At 67.3% G+C, this 21105-nt stretch overlaps 1 protein-coding gene across 6 annotated transcripts in view; it reads right to left on the bottom strand.

Moving 5' to 3' along the window:
- The window catches only part of RAI1 (retinoic acid induced 1), a 99659-nt gene that overhangs the window by 4930 nt on the left and 73624 nt on the right, over positions 1-21105 (bottom strand). For 2 of the 6 annotated variants that reach the window (XM_057714578.1, XM_057714580.1), the window contains 2 exons: positions 8140-8347; positions 2203-7741 (listed from right to left, as the gene is read on the bottom strand). In XM_057714578.1, coding sequence (XP_057570561.1) covers positions 2203-7725 — 5523 coding nt within the window. In that variant the 5' untranslated portion in view covers positions 7726-7741; positions 8140-8347. Of the gene's footprint in view, positions 1-2202; positions 7742-8139; positions 8348-21105 lie in introns of those variants that run through there. The other 4 variants (XM_057714579.1, XM_057714581.1, XM_057714577.1 and 1 more) reach the window with 3 other exon arrangements.

Genomic DNA, 21105 nt, shown 5'->3' with positions numbered 1-21105 from the left:
AGGAGGCAGGAGCGGGCCCCCAGGCCAGGCCCGAGTGTCCTGCTCACAGTGGCCCCTGGATGTTGTGACGGCGCAAGAGTGACAGTGGGCGTCTCTGGCGGACGGCCTCTCGCCACCCCGTCTGCGTCAAGGCCCCCAAACGCTTGAGAGAAGCATTTTAGATGCGGAGAAATGGAGGTACAAAGAGGCCTTGGGCCCTTCGGATCCCGGTGCCCGTATTCTGACCTGTGCCCCTGGGTGGGGGAGAGGCAGACTAGGGAACAGAGGTCCTGGGAGGTGGGCACGGCAGGGCTCAGGGCGGGCGGGTTGCGTGTGGGCTCCCAGGAGGGGACCCAGGAGGAAGAGGGGCTCCCCCGGGGGCCTGCACAGAAGTTCTGTCCCTGCAGAGGGCAAAAGTGCCGGCGACTGTGGAGGTGGCGGCTGGCCGTCCACGGCGCCCCACCCCGCTGGCAGGCTCCGGCGCCCCGAGGCTCAGAGGGCAGTGACGTGCTGGGGTCACAGGCCCGGCTCAGGGTCTGCGTGCTGCCACCGAGCTCTGAGGCAGGAAGGGCCCCGGGGGACGGCGGCCGCAGGGGCCTGGACTGTCAGAGGGGAAGGGGCTGAACCAGGACCTGGGAAGCCCCAGACCCTGCCCGTCTTCGCAGGGGGTCCTCCAGGTGGGGGTGCGGCGTTCATGAGCCCCTCTGAGGCCTGCCCGGCGGCCAGCCCCCGGCCCAGGGCCACCTTTTGGGCAGGGAGGTCCTCGTGACCCGCGGATGACACGTGTGGATGCTGCGGCCGGTGACCACAGGACCCCCCCCCGGCTGGGAGGCTGCTGGACCAGCGGGCAGAGACGGGGCGACTGGACCACGTGCCAGCTCCACAGGAAAGCACAGGCCGCCCGGACCCCCGGTTTCCTCCTCAGTCCTCAGGAGTTCGGCACAGTCAGCGAGCTGAGACCAAAGCGCCCCGAACTCGGGAAAGACCGGGTCAGCCCCCCAGGCTAGCTCAAAGTGCAGCAGCAGAGCCGCGTGGCAGGGGGCGCGGGCGGACGGGGCGCTTCCGGGAGGCGGCCGGTGACCTGAGCGGGTGTTATCTTTTCATGGCGGGAGACGCCTGACCCTGCTTCAGGGCCACCGGGGAGGAGGCAGTGCCGAGAGGGAGAAGCAGAGGGAGGCAGGCGGGAAGGGTGAGGGCTCCGGGCTGCGGGGCTGCGAGCGCGGGAGGGGCTTCCTCAGTCAGGCTGGAGGCCGGGGAGGGATGGGGGCACGGAGAGGTCCCTGCGGCAGAGGGCCCGGTGTGGGAGACAGGGAGGTGTGGGGCCGCCTCCCCCGCCAGCAGCCCAGGGCAGGCTGCTCAGCGCGGCTGCGGGCGAGAGTGCCGACCCCGGCCAGGCCCAGGCAGCAGGCGGCGAGGGGGGCAGGAGGCCCGCAGTGCCGGTGACCCTGCTAGGATGACACGTGAGTGTCACCGCTCAGCGGCCGTGGTCACTGGCCCCAGCAGAGTCACCGAGCACGCGGACAGGCCAGGCCCGGCTGTGACAGCTTTATGGGCGTGAACTCACTTAATCCTCAGGGCCCCTCCGCAGGGGACCATCACGCCCACTTTAGAGATGAGGAAACCGAGGCACAGAGAGGTTAGGTCACATGCCTGGAGGCACACAGGGAGCGAGGGGGCAGCGCTGGGATCTAAACCAAGAAGCCCTCGGCGACTGCAGTCCCTCACGGGCCGTTTCAGGGCCTTGCAGGAAAGGTCCCTGGGCCACCTGGCCAATAAGGGCTCACGGTGCAGCCACTGTTCCTGGGAGGCTCCTCCCCAGAGGCCCTGCTGCAGCGCGGAGGCCGTGGAGGCCACACCGAGCGGGGGCGCCTGCTTTGGCGGGCCGCCCTGGGGTGCCTTTCTGGAGTGCCTCGTGCTCTGGGGTCTGAGCATCTCAGCTGATGACGTGAGTGGGGGGGGGGGGCCTGCAGCGGGGGTGGGGGGCAGGTGAGCGCGGTGGGTACGGGGCAGAGCGGGCACAAGAGGCTGCAGTGGGGTGGACGGTCTGGGCCCACGCGGGTGGGTGTGTCCTGCCTCAGCTGGGGCCATGTCTCCACTCTCCAGCTAAGCCCCCCACATGTTCATCTGTGACTACGGTATGTCTGGCCCAAACTGCAGCATCTGAGAGGAGGCCTGCCTGCCTGCAGAACCCGAGGTCCCCACCCGGCTGGGCTGGCCTCTTACCATGTCCACGGCCACCTTCATGGCCTCCTGCAGCCCAAAGAGCTTCCCGGCCACCAGGTAGACGCCGCGCGTCCACACGGCGCAGGCCTCGTGCACCCAGTGCTCCTGGGTGTCCCCGCCGGGCTCCGCCGGCGGCTCCTTGCCGCCCTCGTGCTTGTGGTTCCTGTCGGCCAGGGCTGCCTCCTCGCCGCCGTCCCCCCGACCGTCACAGCAGTAGCAACTCTGCAGTCGCCGCGACAGGCCCCGGGCACTGGTGCGCAGGGAGCCCTGCTTGGCCAGATCAGCCGGGCCGTCAGGCCTGGGGGGCTTCCCGGGGGTGGCGGCGGGGGTGGGGGTGGGGGCAGGGGCGGTAGCGGGGGTGGTAGCGGCGGCGGCAGCTGGGCACTCAAGGCCTTTGAGTGTCCGCTCAAGAGGCAGCGAGGCCTCCTCGCAGGTGCCTTCTGGCCGCACTCTCTCCTTGAGTTTTGGCTTCTTTTTGGGGAGGCAGTGTTCGGGGTAGTAGGGCCCGCAGAGGTCCCCAAGGTCCTTGAAGTTGGCCGGGTTTTGGCAGAGGCAGCAAACAAGGCAAGAGGTACTCAGGGCCTTGGAAACCACGGGCCCCAGGTGCATGGTGGAGGAGAGGGGCAGGGAGGGCCGAGACTGCAGGACGGAGCCTCCAGGGAGCGTGGCTAGGCAGGCCCCGGCTGCGTCCAAGGAGAAAGAGCAAGGGGACGAAGAGGAGGAGGAAGGCTTCCTGTGGGGCTTGGGCTCCTCTCCAGGGGAGTTGACAACAGTGCATACGGTGGTGAACGCGTCCCGCTTCTCCACCCGCACGAAGGGAGAGAAGGCGGGGGTGCGGCTGTCTGCCCGCAGCCGCTTGCATGAGGAAATGTACTTGAGGCGGATTTCAGGCTCCGCGGGATCCAGGGGCAGCACCTGCTGCTGCCGCCGCCGCTTGGCACGCCCCTTACACGGTGAGGAGGTGGCATTCTTGGCCCGGCCCCGCGTGAGGCGCTTCCGCTTGGAATAGCTGCTGTAGTTGGCGTGGCCCGGCTGCTTCTGCGCCCTCGTCTGGGGCTGGCAGGGCCGGCCCTCGGGGGACTGGGAGGCCAGGCCCAGCTCCTCCGTCTTTGGCTTCTTGCCTCCTCCACCAGAGCTGTCCTCACTGCCCCCCTGAGTGCCGCTGGCCCTGTCTCGAGGAGTCAGGAGCAGAGCTGGGCCTAGATGAGGCCTCTTCTCCAGGGAGCCTTTGGGGATGCCGAGGGCGCCAGCTCTCCCTTTCCGGCTTCTCTTCTTAGGCGCCAGGGCAGCGCCCCCAGGCAGCAGGGCCTCTGGGGACGTGAAGGCCTCCGTTTTGAAGCTGTCGGTCGAGGACAGTTTCTTACTGTTCACTAGTTTACCTTTTAAGGATCTGTTGGTCGGATTTCTGCATAACGGGTCGGTCCCCAAAGCTGCCGGGAGCTTCTGCCCGGTGCTCACGTGGAAGAGACCTTCTTCTGCCCCCAGTGGGCTGCCCCCTGCGCTCTGGAGTCCGCGGTCCTTCTCGGGGAGGGACGGGCTCAGAGGATTCCCCGGAGGGGCCCCTGGCGCTCTGCACGCAAACTTCTTCAGGCTGGGCGAGGTGATCTTCTGCACGATGGCCTCCAGCTTCAGGCCCCGGCCTTTCCGGGGGGGCAGCACCTTGGTCTTCATGGCCCCCTGGAAGGACGCCCGAGAGGCCAGCTTCAGGCCGGCGTCAGGGGTCTCTGGGGGTGGCGGATTCGCCAACGGCTCGCCGGTGCCCTTGGCGGGCCTGGCCTTCTTGGGAGAGGTCATCCTCTTGAAGAGGGCGGGGGAGCCCTCGGCCTCCTCCTCCGTCACGTCCCCGCCGGTGCTGCTGCTGCGTAAGACCAGGTTGCGCTTTTTGGTGGGGACGGGCGCCATGAAGGCCGACTTCCTTTTGAGGGCGTGGAGGGGCCGATCGGAGAGCTTGCCGCCGGCACCAGGCTTGGGGACCCTCGCCCGCTGGCCTGCCCTGCCCTCCTTCTGGGGGCTGCCGGCCACCTTGAACGTGGCGGGCAGGTGGTTGTTGGCCAAGAGCTTCTTGGCGGCGCGGCAGTTGGGGAGCCGGCTCTCCGAGGGCCGCCGCCGCTTGCAGTGGAAGGCCTCCTGCGTCCGGGTGCGGGACCGGAGGATCATCGAGCGCTGGTCTTTGCCCGGCGCGTCCGGCGAGTCTGTCTCCTTGGTCTTGGAGCCCATGGGGCTGCTGTCGGAGGCCACGGGCAGGGCGGCCGGGTTGCTGGGGCTGGACGCGGCCTTGGGGGAGGGCTTCCCCACCCGCTTGCCCGACTTGAAGGCAGCACGCTGCTTGCCCCCCAGTTTGTCCGGGGGGGCAGGGGTGGTGGGCAGGCCCGGGGGTCCGGGCGTGCGGGGCTCGCTCAGGGCCGTGAAGGAGCGTGTGCACATCCTGGGCAGCCCTTCTGAGGCGCCGCGGCCCGGGGCCCCCGCCCCTTCCATCTGTCCCTGGGGGGGCCCGGCGCACGACTCGGGGAGCAGCAGGTCTTTGGGCAGCGCCGGGGCCCTGCACGGGGAGTCCTCGGCCTCGGGCAGTCCCCGCTGCACCCGCCGGCTCCGCAGGCTTTTGCCGCGAGGCACGGGCTCCTTCTTGGCGCTGGGCGCCTCGGGCACCGCGGGCTTGTTTGGCTTCTGAGCCGAGGAGGCCTCCGGGGCGCGGGCGGCGGAATCCCCAGCAGCCAGCGCCCCCTGGGGCCCCTCTGGCCCCGGCTTCATGTGGGACAGGGAGGCCTCGAACCAGCTCTGGACCTTGGACTCGGCGCCCACGGTGGGGCCCAGCAAGATGACGGACTCCCCGGAGAGGGGGCAGGGGGACCCCCAGCCGGCCTTGGGGTCCAGCACCTCCTCCGCCTCCTCCTTGCCGCACAGCAGCGGGGCCTTGGGTGACAGCGGGTCCTGCAGGCCCGGCCTCTGCTCCGGGCTGCCCAGGAGCTCGCACAGGGACGAGTACTCCTCCGCCTCCAGGTCCCCCTTCCTGCCGGGCGGCGGCAGCAGCGGGAGGTCCCCGAAGTCGGCGGCGCCGCAGCAGTGCCGGCCGTCCTCCAGCCACCGGTCGGCCTTGCCCACCTCGGGGCACTGCAGCAGCCCGCCGGCCTCCTCCTTCACCCCGCCCGCCACCTCCTGCGGGGAGTCCCGGGGCACGGCCGCCTTCTCCCCCGGGGGCTCCTCCTCCTGGAAGCCCAGGCAGGCCGAAGCCTCGCGAGCGTCCTCCTGGCTGACGCCGCCGGCAGCCTTCCCGCCCGGCTCCAGACCCTTGGTGAGCTCGCCAGGGTGCAGCCCCCACCGGGGACAGGCATCCCCCAGGTTCTCCTCGGGCCAGGCGAAGGGGTTGGCGCCGTCCGCCGAGCTGGCCCCGGTCGTGTCTGGGAAGCAGTCAAAAGCCGCCGTGGCAGGGTCCGTGGCGGCGGCCCCCAGGGTGGGCTTGGCGCCAAAGGAGAGGGCACCGCTTGTCTTCTTGGGGTCGGGGGTGGCGAAGCCCACGGAGGGGTCCTCAAACAGCCCCGGGCTGAAGTCCTTGGCGCTGCCGCCCTTCTCCAGCTGCAGGGCCTCGGGCAGGGCCTCTGGCTCCCCCGGCCGCGGCCACGCACCCTTGGCCACAGGGTCCAGGCAGGCGCTGTGGTTCTCCAGCGAGAAGGGCGGCTTGCCGGTGTCCTTGGCCAGGCCAGGCGCCTCGCCCCAGGCCTTGTCGGCCTTCTCGCCGATGGCCTCCTGCAGCCCCAGGATCTCGGAGGCCAGGTCCTCCTGCGCCAGGGCGCTGAGCAGCAGGCGCGGGCAGTCCCGCTCGCCAGCCACGAGCTTGGAGAAGCTGTCGAGTGGCAGGCTCCCGTGCAGGCTCTGGAAGGAGTCGTCGGACTTCGTGGACATGTCGTCTGGTGACGTCACGGAGCAGGTGGACACGGACTCGGGCTTGGCCTTGGCGCCGCCGTGGACCCTGGCGGGGCTGCTGCGGGCCTGGCTGCAGTAGAGGAAGCTGCGCTCCAGGGGGTCCTCGGAGCCGCTCAGGTAGTCGGCCTCGGGCGGCTCGGCGTGCGTGGACTGGGGCGTGCTGCTCAGCGGCTCCGACAGCGGCGTGCCCGCCGGCTCGGCTGAGTAGCCACTGCCCTCGGGGCTGCAGTGCTGGCTCTTGTGCTGCTCTGGGGTCCGGGCCGCCAGGCTCTTGACGCCCTTCTTCTGGGGCACGGCCGCCTTGGAGAGCAGCAGCTGCTGCACCGTGTTGGAGATGCTCTCCACCTGCGAGGTCAGCGCCGTGAGGCTGTGCAGGCTGAGGTCCGACAGCAGGCTCTCGGGGAGCTTGTCCTTCTGCAGCGCCTTGCAGTTGGCGGCCTGGACGTCCAGGGAGCCGGCGGCATCCGTCGGGGAGGGGTTGAGCAGCGGCAAGAAGTGGCTGTGGTCGGCGGGGCCGGAGGGGAAGGGCCCGGGGCCGAGCGGCTGCTGGCTGTAGGGAAAGCTCTCCAGGCTGGGCATCAGCGGGGACGGGGTGGAGCTGTAGGAGGGCGAGCGGCCCACGGAGCGTGCGGGTGAGTGGCCGGAGCTGGGGCTGAAGGTCTGGTAGTACTGCTCCGGGGTCCGGACGGCCGCGTCCGGCTGGCAGTAGCCGGGGCCCTGCTGCCCGTAGTGTTGGTACTTGGCGAGGCTTTGGTAGTGGAGGCTTTCCTGGGTGTGCTGGCGGCCGGGCAGGGCCTGCTGCTGCTGCTTCTGCGGGTCATAGCCGAGGCGGCCGGGCGGGTAGGCGTGCAGGCTCGGGACCCGCTGGCCCGGGGCCAGGCTGGCGTTGGCGGTCAGCGGCCTGTCGTGGGGCTGGGCGGACGGGGCCGTGCAGCTCTTGTAGGCGTGGGCGCCCTGCCCGCCGCCCTGGCCCGCGGGGGAGTAGGTGGAGGCGGCGGGGAAGGACTGGGCCTGCTGGGGGAAGTGGCCGCCCGGGGGGAAGGGCAGGGGCGAGGCGAGGTCGCCCTGCGGCTTCTGCCTCTGGAGCTTGGGGTACGCCAAGGGCGGCGGCAGCGGCTGCTGGACGTGGAGGGCGTGCGTCCGGAAGGGCAGCTGGGCGCCCTGCTCCGGGTACTGCCGGCCGGGGGGCGCCGCTGTCTTCTTCAGCAGGTTCTCGTCATACTTGCCCACCGCCCCGGGCAGGGGCTGGGGCGGCGGGGGCTGGGGGGCCCCCCAGGCCTGCAGGCCCTCCTCCCCCGAGTAGCGGCCCGGGTAGGCGCTGCCGTCCTGGACGGCGTAGCCCGCGAAGGGCGGCCTGCCGGGCGGGGCGGGCGGCGAGGACAGGCCTTTGGGGGCGCGCGCCGCGGCGGCCGTGCCCCCGCCGCCCTCGTAGCCGGCGAAGGGCTGTGGGCCGTAGTAGTCCTTGCCCAGCAGCCGCTGCCGCTCGCAGCTCAGCCCGGCCTGGCCCGGCTGCCGGTAACTCTCCAGGCGCGCCGTCTCCTGTGAGGTCTGCGGGTAGGTCTGCTGCTTGCCATGGAAACCGCACCTCTCTCGAAAAGACTGCATGACGCGGGCTGGCTGCCTGCGGAGAGACGGAGGGCGGGGAGGACAGTTCAGCCGCGCCGCGTCCTCTCCCCCGGGGGCCGCCGCCCGCCCGCCCGCCCGCAGCCTCCCCGCCAGCCGCGCGCGTGCTGACAGCTCCGGGGTCGGGGACGTGCGCCCTGTCACTCCCGCCCCGGCGGGGACCGGGCCAGGGCGGCCACCTGGGGGGGGGGGGGGCCGTGGCTGCCCAGCGCCAGGCCCCCGGGGGGCTGCCCCCCGCCCCGCCCCGCCCCCGCCGGCTCCACATCCTTCAGCAGTTCCCGCTCGCCCGTCCCCTGGGGCTGCGGGGTCCCGTACTCCGGCCCCGGCGCAGCGAGTTCGAGCGGGACCAGCGCGGGGGGCTGGGGACGGCCCGCCCGCGCCCCCGCAGCCACTCACCAGGGCCTGGAGCGCGCGCACACGCACCGCACACGCGCGCGCACCCCCGCGCGCGCGCGCGCACACACCTCCGCCGTCACCGCCAGGCCATCTGGAATCTGTCTGTTCCTCCCCGCAGACGCTGATGGGGGGCTGCAGGCATGAAACGTCCCCTCCTCGACGCCCGGGGACGCGGGCCGGCGGGGCCGGGGCCAGGCTGAGAGCCCATCTGTTTGTGATTTTAGGGGCCAAAGCAGGGTCAGGGGTCAGGACATGACCCTGGGGTGGGGGTGGGGGCCCCTCAGGGCAGAACCGCGGCATTCACGTAGCAGGCCAGCGGCAGCGTCCACGCCAACGAGCCCGCCCCCGAGACCCTCTGAGGAGGGAGGACGGAGGCGGACGCCCCAGGCTCGGGCAGCCCCAGCGAGGGCCCAGGCCCCCAGGAGGGCACAGGGGACTCTGCAGAGCCTGCTTCCGACCCCAACGAGGAGGGGTGGCCCGCCGCCCCCAGGGCTCTGCGAAGCGCTCGTGAGGAATAAGGGGCACGGAGAAGGGGGCCAGGGACACGTGGAGGGGGAGGGGACTCCCCCAGGAGGTCCGGCTCACCCCTTCTTCCCCCAGGTCCCACCTTCATGGCCTCCTTATGCCGTGGCCAGGGGGACGGGGAGGGGGGGGCTGACCAGGGAGGGGTCAAGCCCGCGGCAGCTGGCCAGCCCCAGGAGCCCCGTCAGCACAGCCCAGGCCCCTCTCCCTGCCCTTGGCAGTGAGCTGCCTGGCCTCAGGGCCTGAAGCCGGCCCCATGGCCACAGCCTCTCGCAAGCTCATCGCAGGCGCCCGGACACGGAGGAGCCCCCCCCCCCCCCGCCCCGCTGACCCACTTCAGTCCATCCTGGGGGCTCGGATCAAACACGACAGGAGGTGCCTTCTGTGCCCCAGAGCTGGAGGCAGCCTTGGTCCTGACAGGCGGCTCCCTGCCAGGTGGGCAGCCCTGAGCCTCGCGCCCTGGCCACAAGGGACTCCAAGGTGGGGGGGGGGGTCCCCCTTCCGCCCTCGGGCACCGCACGTGGGCACCCCTGTTGCCCAGGCCCTGGCCGGCAGGTGGAGGCCCCTCCGCTCAGGGTGTCCCCTGCGGGCGGGCAGGGTGAGCCGCGCCCCCCGCGTTGAGCCCGGAATGCGCCAGCTCTGAAGGCTGCGCCTCGTATATCTGCACAAATTACATTTCGGCTTTTATGAGTCCTAGATCGCTCTCATTTCCTGCTGAGTGTCCTGTGGATATCATTAACATCTCTACAGCTTTTTTTAAAAATATTTTTTCACATTCTCCAAAAATGCATTACCAGAAGCATTATTTAAAGAATGCTCTGACCAGCGTCCCCCCTCCCTATCTAATCCGTCCAGCTGCTGCATCTTTTAATTTCGCCAAGCCGTATTACGGCGGGTTTTCCAATACACAGGAGCAGCTGGACGTGGTGAAAGCATCTATCTCTAAGAAAAGACAGTTCAATTAAAATAGGAGAAGCCCAGTGCCAGACAGAGGAGGAGGGCAAATGGCCCACCCAGCCCCGCCCTCCAACCCCAGGCGGGGGGGGGGGGGGGGGGGGGCGCGGGGCACGGGAACAAAGGTCCCGCCAGCTCTGCCAGGAGAAAATGGGGCTTGGCCTCTTTAAGAGCTGCCTGGGGCTGCCAGGGGCTCTGTTGTTATTAATTATTGTGATTATGATTACTTTTCAAGAGCGCTCGGAAAGGACAGGCGGGAGAGAGGCAGGCAGAGAGCTGGGCTGCGTGGTGTCAGCAAGAGGTCCCCTTGGCAGAGAGGTGGTGACCTTTGAACCCGGGAGGAGTGGGGGCAGAGGGGCGCAGGCTGGGGGTCTGGCCTCTGTTCTGCTGGAGTCAGAAGGGCTGGGGGTCAGGGGAGGGCACCCGCTAAGATGCCTTCACGGGACTCCTCTGGTCCAGCCCAGGCGCCCCCTCCGCCCTCTCCCAGACACTTGGTCAAGGCCAGGTCTCTGAAGTCCTGAGAGGGAAGGAAGAAGGGAGGGAGGAAGGAAGGGAGGAGGAAGTCAGTCCTGAGCCCCGGCTCCGTCAGCGCCCCTGCGGGGACTGCTGCGCGCTGGCCTGCCCAAGCCCCTGCTCCAGGGAGAGACATGGCACGAAGCCGGGCCAGGCACCCGCTCCGCATCGGGTCTCCCTGTTCCCTGGGCCCAGACGTGCCCCCCGCCCCAGGCGCAGGGTGAGTGGCCCCCAAAGGCCTTGGGCAGCAGGTGAACCGGGGCTCAGCTGGGACGGGGACGGGGGCAGCCTCGGCCTTGGCGCCTGCCCCCCTAGGTTTGCACACTCACGGCGACCACGGCTGTCTGCCCTTCTACGGAGAAAGGGGAGGCTCGGGGGGGCCGGACCTGAGTGTGAGCCCCCCGCAGGGCAGTTCCTCCTGGTAGACACCGCAGCGGTGTGGACGCCCTCACCAAGGAGCCCCACTTCACAGGAAGGCCCCTTGGAGCACAACCAGGAACAGGGGGTGGTGCCCAGGTCTCCTCTGCAGTCCCCTTGTGCGTGGGCAGTGGTGGTCCCTGGCTGTCCCCTGGGTGGCCTCTGGGAGAGCACGCTGGGCCCACAGCCTTGCCAGCCCCCAGGGTCAGGGACATGGGCCCAGCGTGGGCCAGGGCTGCTGCAGCTCCTGCAGGGACCTGGGGGCGGGGGGGGCGGGGCGGTAAGAAGGAAGCTCCTGCTCCCCGGGGCGGCTCTGGGGCCCCTGGACCCCCTGGACCCATCCCACTCGCCTACCCGAGGTGGTTTTATGACCTGTTTTTCTGATTTGTAGCTGCAGGGAAAAAGCTTTAAAACCCAACGCACTCAAGGCCTGCAGACCAGGAAGGAGGGGAAAGTTACCTGAGTCAGGAGGCTGGGGCGGCGGAGAAACGGCCACCTTGGGCCCCCCCTGTGCTGTGAGGGGCGCGTACTAACAGGACCCCTTGACTGAAATGACCAGTCACTAGCCAGGCTCACTGCTACTCCGTGGGGTCTGTTTTGAATCCCAGGGGCCTGGCTTGAATGAGGGGAAGAGATGAGTTTCCAAGGACTCCCCAAGACAGACAGCCCAGCCACCCCGTCCCAGGCCTCCGGGACAGGCACCGGGACAGGTCAGCTTGGGGCAGAGGGGGCCCATCCCGAGGCATAAGGTGGTCCCCACTCCCCACACCTGGTACGTGGCCCACCACTCTCTGCAGGGCCGGGGCAGGGGCCGGAGGCCCTGAGTGCTGGGGGGGGAGACGCAGGCAGAGGGCCGGCTCCTCAGCTGAGGCTCGGGCCCCCGGGGGACGGGGGGGAGGTCTCACGGCTCTTCAGAGGATGTTTGAATGGGGAGCAGAGGCTTCTGGCCACTGCAGGTGTCTGGAAAGCCTTCCCTTGAAGGCCACCGATGCTGCCTCCTCCGAGGACACGGCAGCGGAGACGGCCAAGACCTACTAAGCCACCAGCCGCGAGCCCCCGCCTCAGGGCGAACCCACCAGGAGGCCGGGACGCAGCCCCCGCGCTGGGCACCCGCCCAGGAAGGAGGCCGAGACCCCACTTCCGGGAGTGGAGGGACTTGCTGAACTCCCACTCCAGAGCCAGGGGGCAGCACAGCGACCCGCCTAGGCCCCCCACCCCCACCCCATCCCACGGTGCAGTCTCTGGGGTGTGAGGGTCAACAGGTCCAGGGACCTGGGCCAGCGGGCCCGCCGCCCCCTCCCCACCCACACCGTGAGGGGCGGGGCAGCCAGGAGGACCCAGCACAGCGGTGCCGCTGGCGTCTGGAGCACAAACCCTGGGGGGATGCGGTGGGGGGGAGGGAGCACCCGCCGACGGTCAGCTCCACACCCGTCCGTCTCTTGTGGATTTTTACATCATTTACATCACTCCCCAGCTCTGTCAAAATGAGGAAAAGAAAACGCGGCGGGTGCTGGGATGCAGACAGCTAAGAGGGCAGGAGTCAGTGGCCCACACATTCAAGGTCAAGGAGCTGGGCCAGTGGCGGGGGGGCTACCAGGCTGCTTCGTGCCCCACGGTTCTTGCAGGTGACGGCACACTACAGACGACAGAGGATCTGATTGTCCGATGGCTTTCAGGGCAGACAAAGGAGACAGCGTAACCTCTCACCCCCGTCTTGTCCTCCGCCCACAGGGAATTCCTGGGGAAGAGGAAGCACCAAGGGGCCAAGCTGGTGGTCAGTCGGGCACCTCCCTGAGCCTCAGGGCCTTTGCACTGCCTTTCCTCTGCTGGGAATTCCATTCCTGGGTATCTACACGGCTCCTCTGGCTCCCTGGGCTGCACGCCTCTGCTCGTGTCAGCCTCTCAGGTGCCAACCCTAACCACTGCGCTTGAAACCCATGCGTCACCCCCACCCCCGCCTTCTCTAAGGTAACAGGCCAAGTGGCTGGCTGACTTTATTACTGCCTCTCCTCTTTACAAAGTAAGTTCCACGAGAGCAGGGATTTTTGCTTGTTTTGTTTGCAGTCATATCCCCAAGTCCCTGAACAATAACTGTTTGTTGAATGTATACTGTTTAAAAATGTCACATGGGACCTCCCTGGCAGTCCAGTGGTTAAGACTGCGCTTCTCCTGTAGGGGGTGCAGGTTCGATCCCTGGTTGGGGAACTAAGATTCTACATGCTGTGTGGTACAGCCAATAAATAAATAAAATAAAATCCAGTGTCTAATTGTTTAAAACTAAATAGGACTTCCCTGGTGGCGCAGTGGTTAAGAATCCGCCTGCCAATGCAGGGGACACGGGTTTGATCCCTGGTCCAGGAAGATCCTACATGCCACGGAACAACGAAGCCTGTGTGCCACAACTACTTAGCCTGTGCTCTAGAGCCCTTGAGCCACAACTACTGAGCCCACGTGCCACAACTACTAAAGCCCGTGTGCCTACAGCCCGTGCTCCACAAGAGAAGCCACCACAATGAGAAGCCCTTCAATGCACCGCAAGGAAGAGTAGCCCCCGCTCACCAAAACTAGAGAAAGCCGACATGCAGCAATGAAAACCAAAGGTGGCTCCCCCCCAAAAGAAAAAAAAAGGAAAAGAACTATCCTTTATTTTAATAAATAAAATGTCACATTAAGAAAGTATCCAGAACAAGGTCGAGCTGAGGTCCACAGCACATCTGGGTGGGGATAAGGGGCTTGGGCCTGGCAGGTAACACCTGTGAAGGGTGAGGATGGAGGTTAACTGCTCCAGCTGATGGCTGCCTGTGGGAAGGAGGACCCAGGGTGCCAGAGCCTCTGCGTGTTTTACAGAAAGAGGAATCTCTCATTTAAAGAAAAATGTTATTTGGGCAGAAGAGCTAGATAAACATTTCTCCAAAGAAGACATACAGATGGCCAATAGGCACATGATAAAACGCTCAGCATCACTAATTATTAGAGAACTGCAAATCAAAACTACGACCGAGGTACCACCTCACCCTGGTCAGAATGGCCATTATTAAAAAGTCTACAAATAACAAATGCTGGAGAAGGGGTGGAGAAAAAAGAGCCCTCCTACACTGTTGGTGGGAATGTAAATTGGTGCAGCCACTATGGAGAACAGTATGGCGGGTCCTCAAAAAACCAAACATAGAGCTACCATATGATCCAGCAATCCCACTCCTGGGCATTTATCCAGAGAAAACTCTAATTCAAAAAGATACAAGCACCCCCATGTTCACAGCAGCACTGGTCACAACAGCCAAGACATGGAAACAACCTAGACGTCCATCCACAGAGGAATGCATAAAGAAGACGTGGTGCGGATATGCAATGGAATACTGCTAGGCCATTAAAAAAGAATGAAATAATGCCATTTGCAGCAACGTGGATGGACCTAGAGATGAGCATAGCTGGCAAAGTCAGAAAGAGAAAGACAAATGATGTCACTTATGTGTGGAATCTAAAATACAACACAAATGAACTTATCTACAAAACAGAATTGGACTCACAGACACGGAGAACAGACCTGTGGTTGCCAAAGCGTAAGGAGGATGGGGGAGGGGTGGACTGGGAGGCTGGGATTAGCAGATCCAGACTATTACATATAGGATGGATACACAACAAGGTCCTACTGTAGAGCACAGGGAACTGTATTCCACATCCTGTGATAAACCATAATGGAAAAGAATGTGAAAACCATGTACGTGTATAACGGAATCACTCTGTCGTACAACACTGAAAATCAACGAGACTTCAACCACATTTTTAAAAAATGTTATCAACCAAGTAAAAAGTTTAACACCCCAGAGACCAAGAGAACCGGTCTGCAGGCCGTGTTTGCTCACAAGCTCCCTGGAGTCGAACGCAGATGGCACTTGGCCCGAGTGAGGCAGGGCCTTGTTGGGCACCTGGGGGGTGCCTGGTGTGAAGGAGGGACAGCAGGAGCCTCCGGAACCCTCCCTGGCCTCTGGGAGAAGCCCTGAGACCAGCACGAACCGTGAAGCTGCGGAGTGGAGCTGAAGGAGGGGCACCGGGGGCCTGGGGGAGGGCAGTGCTGAGCAGGGGTGGCCCGTGGGGCCAGAGCGACGGGGACCCAGAGGTGCTCACAGCCTCCTTCAGCGGCCGGCGCTCACCCCCACGCTGCTGGGTCCCCGCAGGCGCGCATCACGGTGGGAAGTGCAGAATTAAGTGTCTAATGAGCCATTTCACCTGTGCCTCCCTCGCCGAAAGTAGCCTGACGAGGGCAGGGTCTTCACGTCCTGGGTCTCAGGCTCTCGGCCTAGAAAGTGCCCTGAGTAGGTGCCTGGTGAATGCTGCCTGGACGGGTGGACGGGAGGGCGAGGGTGCGTCACCCAACCCTCACCACAGCCCTGATGCCGGATGCCAGACCTGGCGGCCAGGACGCGTGCCACAGCGGACCAGGAAGGGAAGGCGGAGCTCACGCGCTCCCGCCACAGCCCCTGGGTCCCAGCCCTCGGTGCCCAAGCCCACTTGCTGTCCAGCCGTCTCTGCTTGGCCTACAGCCTGCGCAGGGGCTGAGCTGCGCACTGAGGACCCACAGCTAAAAGCAGCGGCTCCTGCTCTCCTGAGGCAGACAGACACACAGACAGCTGACACACACAGACAGCTGTGAGGCTCTGGGGCGGGGAGAAGAGGTGGTCAGGGCAGGCTGCAAGGAGGGGCCCACAGATGGGAGGGGCGGCCTCACTCTGCAGGAGGCAGGACCAGCAAGTGGGGTGGCTGTGGTTACCGCCCCTCCCCTCCCCAGACGGCTGTCTTCCTGGTACCGACCCCTGGCCATCCTGCAAAGTCACCCCCATTAGTTAGATGCCTGCATCACTGCTCCCTGGGAAGGGCCACTCTCCCCCACTCTGGGGGGCCCCCTGGTCTGCGGCCAGAGCCGGACTGGGGTCTCTGACTTGTTTCTGACGGGGGTGCTGGCGTCCCCCTCCAATGCCCACCGCCGGACCAACCAGGCCCGCTGCTAAGAGCGGTGATCCACCAGAAGCCACTTTCTGCAGAGCGTATTGGAGGTCAAACCTCTCCGTCGTTTTGCAGAGGGTTCATGGAAGCCCAGAGATGGGCAGTGACTTCTCCAGGAGGTCCAGCAGGGCGGAGATACCTCTACAGTTCTGTGGGCCAGCATGGGCCCCCTGTCAAACAGGAGATGAACTCTGAGCTGCAGGCCGACGTGGCGGCCCAGATCCTGCTCCCAGGAGTCAGGGAATGCCCCCTGCCCCCGCCCTGGCTCCCAGCCTGCGCGGGAACCTCCCCTCCCTTCCTCGCCGCGCACGCCCCCCCTCCCCGCTCTGCAGCGTCCTGACAGCCGCTCCCAGCCGCGTTCCCCCCGGGGAGCCGCCCCCTGCGCCCAGGGGAGGAGGCCGCCCCGCGTGTCCAGCCCTCTCGCTGCCTTATTGTGAGACGGCGGCGCTTGGAGACAGGCTTTGCTGGCCGCCTGCCACACCGCACACGGCCTGGTGTAATTTTATTATTAAGGAGAGAGAGCGGGCGGGGGCTGGAAGCGCGAGAGAGGGGGGACCGCCGAGCGCGAGCCCGCCGGCCGAGGGTGGCGACGCGGCTGCGCTGCGGGCAGGCGGACCCCGCGGACTGCGCACTCAGCCTCTGCTCCGGGCAGCCGGGGCCCAGCGGGGCCGGGGCCGCACGAGGGTCTGCGGCGAGCCCATCGCCCCCCGCGCCCCCCGGAGTGGGGGCCGGGCGCCGCGCGGGTGTGCGCGCGCGTCCGCGGCCTCGCCGCCCCCCCGCCACAGATGTTTCGCGCGTGTAAGACAAAGGCAGGGCGCCCGCCGCCGCCGGGAGAAAACCCGCAGGACGCCCCCGGGGGCAGGTAAAATTTCACCTTCTGTGCGTGCCGGCCGCGCCCGTCAGTCCCGAAAGCGCCCCCAAAGACGCCGCGCCGCCGCCGCCCAGCCCGCTGACCCCGGCAAGGTCGCGGCGCCCTCGGGCCCCGCCAGCCGCGCGCCCGCGATCGGAGGCGCCGGGAGCGAGGAAGGGGCGCTCCTCGCGCCCCGAGGCGGGGGCGGCGGCGGCGGCTCCCTCCCGCGCCGGGGCCCCGGGGGCTGCGCCCCGCCAGACCCCATCACTCATCTCCCTGATCCCCGCCGTGGCCGCCCTCGGAAGTCAGCCGAGGGAAGCAGCTGTTCCTCGCACACCCCACTTGACCGAAGATGATGATAAATGAGGCCCGGGCGGCGGCGGGGCCGCGAGGGGCGCGCAGGGCGGGGCGTGCGGCCCGCGCCCCCTCCCCGCGCCCCGGGAAGGGCGAGGACGCGGAGGACAGAGGCCCACGGCCGGGATCAAAGGCCCGCCCTGCCGGCCCGGCGCCCCGCGCTGCCCCGGCGCGCGCGGAGAGGTTCGCCCCGGGCACCGGGGCCCAGGCAGAGACCCAGCCCCCCCTCCGCACCCCGGCCCCCGGCGCCTCGGTCCCCGCCGCGCCCTCGGCCCCAGCTCCGCGCCTCAAACCTATTAACGCTCGTAAATAATGAATAACGGAGCGAAGCCGCCCTCGGCCGCGCGAGACTGCGGGCGGGGCCGCTGCCAGCTGCGCCCGGTGGCGGGGAAGAGGCGCCCCGGCCGGGCGCGGGGGCTCGGGCGCGCGGCCCCGCACACGTGCCGCCGCGGCGCGCAGGCGGGCACCGCGCCCGCCGAGGAGGGGGAATCCCGCCCTGCCCTCCCCAGCGCCTCCTCCCCGGAGTCCTCTGGCGCCGAACGAGGCGAGAGCGCGCGCGAGCTTCCCAGCCGGAGAGGGCTATTTTTAACCGGCCCCCCTCTCCATCCCAGCCTCCCGGCTTTGCGCGCCCGCCCGCCCCCCCCAGCAGCCGAGGACGCGGGCTCCTCACCTCGCTCGGCGGCTCTGGACTCCGAGCGCCTCCCCCGGCCCGCGGCCCCCGCCCCTGCGCGGGCATCGCGCGGCTAAATCGCAGCCTGGAAAGGACCGATTAGGGGCCGCGTGCCTTTCTGCGAAATATTGGAACCGGCTGGGCTGGGGGCGGGGAAGCCGGCGCGCCCGTCCCCTCGCCTCCCTCCGCGCTCGCCTGGGCTGCGGGGCGGCCGGGCCGGGGCGCCGAGCCCCCTCCGGACTTCGCCCTTCTCTGCTCAGCGCCCACCCGTCCTCAGTCACCGACGGAGCGGGCGCTTCTAACACGCGGACCCCCCGGCAGCCGCGGCGCCGAGTGGGGCGCTGCCGCCCCCGTCTCCAGCCTCCTCCCTAAGCCGCTCCAAACAAACACACCAGTTACACGGCGGCGGCCCTGCACACCCGCGACTTCAAGGCGCACCGGCCGCGCACCGGGGGCCTCCGTCCCGGGCCCCCCACCCCCACCCCGGGCTCGCCCTCCCTGGCCCCGGCCTGGTCCCCAGCAGGCCCGGCAGCTCAGACCCCCGCCCCCGCTTCCGCGGAGGCCCGAGGCACAGGAAGTTCACGTCCACTCCCATCGCCCTGCTCTCTGGAAGGCCACCCACCCAAACCCCAGCCTGTCCTTGGCCCCAGAGGAGGGGGCGGCAGAGGGGCTGGCCGAACCCAGGAACCCTTGGGGGCTTCGACTGCATCCGTCACTTGACATCTTCCAGACCCTGCTCAGCTCCAGTCCTGGAGGCCCACCGGCACAGGCTGCCTGACCACCTCCCTCCTGAATGAGCTGGGGGGAGAGAAAACCCCCCGCAGAACAGAGGGGGGCGGGAGGGGGGGGCCTGGGGAGAGAGGGGAAGAGCCTTCCAGCCCAGAGCTGCCTGGCCCGGGGGCAGCAAAGAACAGGGCTTATTTGGGGACGGGCCGGATTTCTCTCCCGGGCTTAGCTGAAGGACTGGGTGGGCCCCCCCCCCAAGGCAGCAGCCTCTGGCCAGGATTACCGCAGGGGTGGGAAGCCTGTCCCGCTGGGGGCGGGGGGGCCCCGCGTGTGGAATACAGATGTGAGGACAGCTGGTCTAGTGACCCCCCCCCGGGCCAGCTGGGGGGCCCCGCCTGGCCTGCAGGGGACGCAGATCCGGGGCCCCCTGAACACATGAAGGGCCCGGCAGGGCAGAGGGGGGTCCTCAAGGGGCTTCTCCCCTCACCCAGCCTGGACACCGGGCCTGGGGCCTCCCTCAGATCTTGAAAGTTCTCAGTGACGCACAGATGGTGGGAGCGGTGTGACGGCAGCATGCCACGGCGTGTCTGGCCCCTCCCGTGGCCTTGGCAGGTTGTACTTCTGAGCCTGAAACGGCCCTCCTAGGAGGTGACGCTTCCTCTCATTTCACAGATGTGGGGACTGAGCCGCAGAGCGAGGCGGGGGCCGTGGGGGGGGGCCCTCCCAGCTCCAGGGCGCAAGGAGACAGCGGGGCCCTGGGGTGCTCCTTCGGACATTTCAGAGAACTGGTCGTCTTGGGAGAAAAAAAGGGCAGGGGTTTGGTGTGGTGAACAGCTGGAGAGAAGTCACACCGCCCACCAACTCCCCTCGCCTGCAGACCCAGCCACCCAAGGCCCCAGGCCCCTACGGAGGGTCCCAGGTAGGGCTTCTTCTGCAGCCCACATGTCAATGTCACAGGCCGTGTACCACTGCTCTTTTCACGTGTGTAGCTGTTGTCATGACAAATAAACGACAACTTCACGCAGGGCCTGGCAGCTCTGCGTTGCCCAAACAGACCGCTCCTATTTTGATGTGAGAAGGGGTCTCCATCTCAAGACTGGATTCTGGGTGTGGGAGGGCACCCTGTGCTCCGGCTTCCCCGCTGCCCCTCTGCTGGGAAGGAAACTTCCATCTCCAGGCACGGCTGGATGGACAGCCTGCTGCCCCCAGCCCTGCTCTCCCGGGGTGTGTGTGTGGGGGGGTGGATCCCGGGCAGCCCCCCAAACACGCCGCCTGGTGACGAGAAGCACTGGCCTTTGGGAAAAGCAAACCACCAGCTCTGATGTGGAGGTGGCCTGGGACCCCCTTCCTCAGGACGGAAAATATTTGCCTTTGGTTTTCTGCTGCCGCCTCGTCCTGACTGACTTGCCTCCACGCAGCCCCGAAACGTGGAGCTGCTGGAGGGTGAAGACAAGGGGGGCAGCTGTCTGAGTCCAGCGTCCAGCTGTCCTGAACAGCACTCTGTTTTCCTCCCAGGGTGAACGGCATACTTTCTGCCAGTTCTCTGTGCTCGCAGCTAAAGGCCAGTGTCCCTCTTCCCAGGCCCAGCCCCCTCAGGCCCCACCTCCAGCTACACCAGACCCTCCCTGCCTCGCTTTAGGTCGCTCAGCTCCTGGGGGAAGCGCCTCTCCCGGCTGTACACAGCGAACGCAGCCAGACCCCAGACTGCCTTGTTCTGGAAAGCTGCAGGACAGTCCCTCCTGGCTGGCTCTGTGGTGACCACGTGGAGAGTGGCAGTCTTCTCCAGAGATGGGGGCTCCCGAGAGATGTCACGTTCACACTGGCTGCGCCAGCCAATCGTGAGGGCTCACAGGTTGTGGCCTTGGGGCACCGGGAGTTACCGCCTTCCCCCACCCCAATCCCCACCCTGACTGTAAATACCTGGGCCCTGATGCCACACTGCTCTGCACACTGTCTGCTGGGCGGCCTTGGGCAGCTCACTCCACCTCTCTGAGCCTCATGTTCCCCAGCTGGAGCCTGCTCTGACCCTGCACGGACAGGGGCTGGGAGGCTGGCGGAGACCCTGTGCTCAGGGTCTGGTGTAGGCTTCGCGAGGGGCAGCAGCTTCCAGCGCCCCAGCGCCGTCCCCGTCCACGGGGGTGAGGGCCGGGCCCTGCGCTGCCTCCCGGGGAGCCACGTGTGGGGACAGAGCGGGTCCTCGGGAAGGGCCCAGGGAAGGCTGATGCCCCAGAGTGGGGGAGGGCCACCAGGACGGAGGGTTCAGGTCTATGTCCCGCCCCCACGGCAGGCAGGCTGGCTCCCTGGCTGGAGTCCCCCTGCTTGTCTCACACTGCCGTGCATGTCTTAGTAAGACAGAGTCTGCAGAGCTGGGGAGGGCAGGGCGCGGGTTTCTGCAAGTCTGACGAGCTCCCAGGTGGGGCTGGCTCTGCTGGCCTGCGGGGCGCAGCGGGCAGCAAGCTCTCAGCCCCTGGAGGCCGGGCTCTGGGTCCTGTCCTGCCCGAGGAGGCCCATCGAGGACCAGGGGCCAGGCTGTGGCTCGGCGTCCCTGAGCCCTCCGTCTCAGAGCCAGGCCTGCGGTGGCCTGGGCCCCCCGGGACTCTGCACGTGGCCCTGCGTCCTGCAGCGACTCAGCATCGAAGGGCGGGCAGCTCGCACGGCTGAGCCCAAGGGCACGTTGAGCCCAGACCTCCTGGGCCTCAGTGTCCGTGTCGGGACAGCGGGAAACTGGGCGAACCAACCCCTCCTTTTCCACTGACGATTCCCGAATCCTCTCCCCTCCCTGACCCCTTCTGAGGGGCCAAGAAATCTGGACACCAGCGTGGACCCCAGGGGCTGCAGTCCAAGGGGTACAGGGCTCACCCAGACCATTCTCACCGCCTCACGTGCCCGGCGCTGCCCTAATACGCACTTTCACCGACAAATTTCATTCTCATGCCAGCCCCGTGGACGGGGTCCCGTG

This window comes from Hippopotamus amphibius, chromosome 17, assembly GCF_030028045.1.
Source record: "Hippopotamus amphibius kiboko isolate mHipAmp2 chromosome 17, mHipAmp2.hap2, whole genome shotgun sequence".
Taxonomy (NCBI): Eukaryota; Metazoa; Chordata; class Mammalia; order Artiodactyla; family Hippopotamidae; genus Hippopotamus; species Hippopotamus amphibius.
Note: the sequence above shows the minus strand (reverse complement) of the source record. Positions and strands in the feature narration are given on the sequence as shown.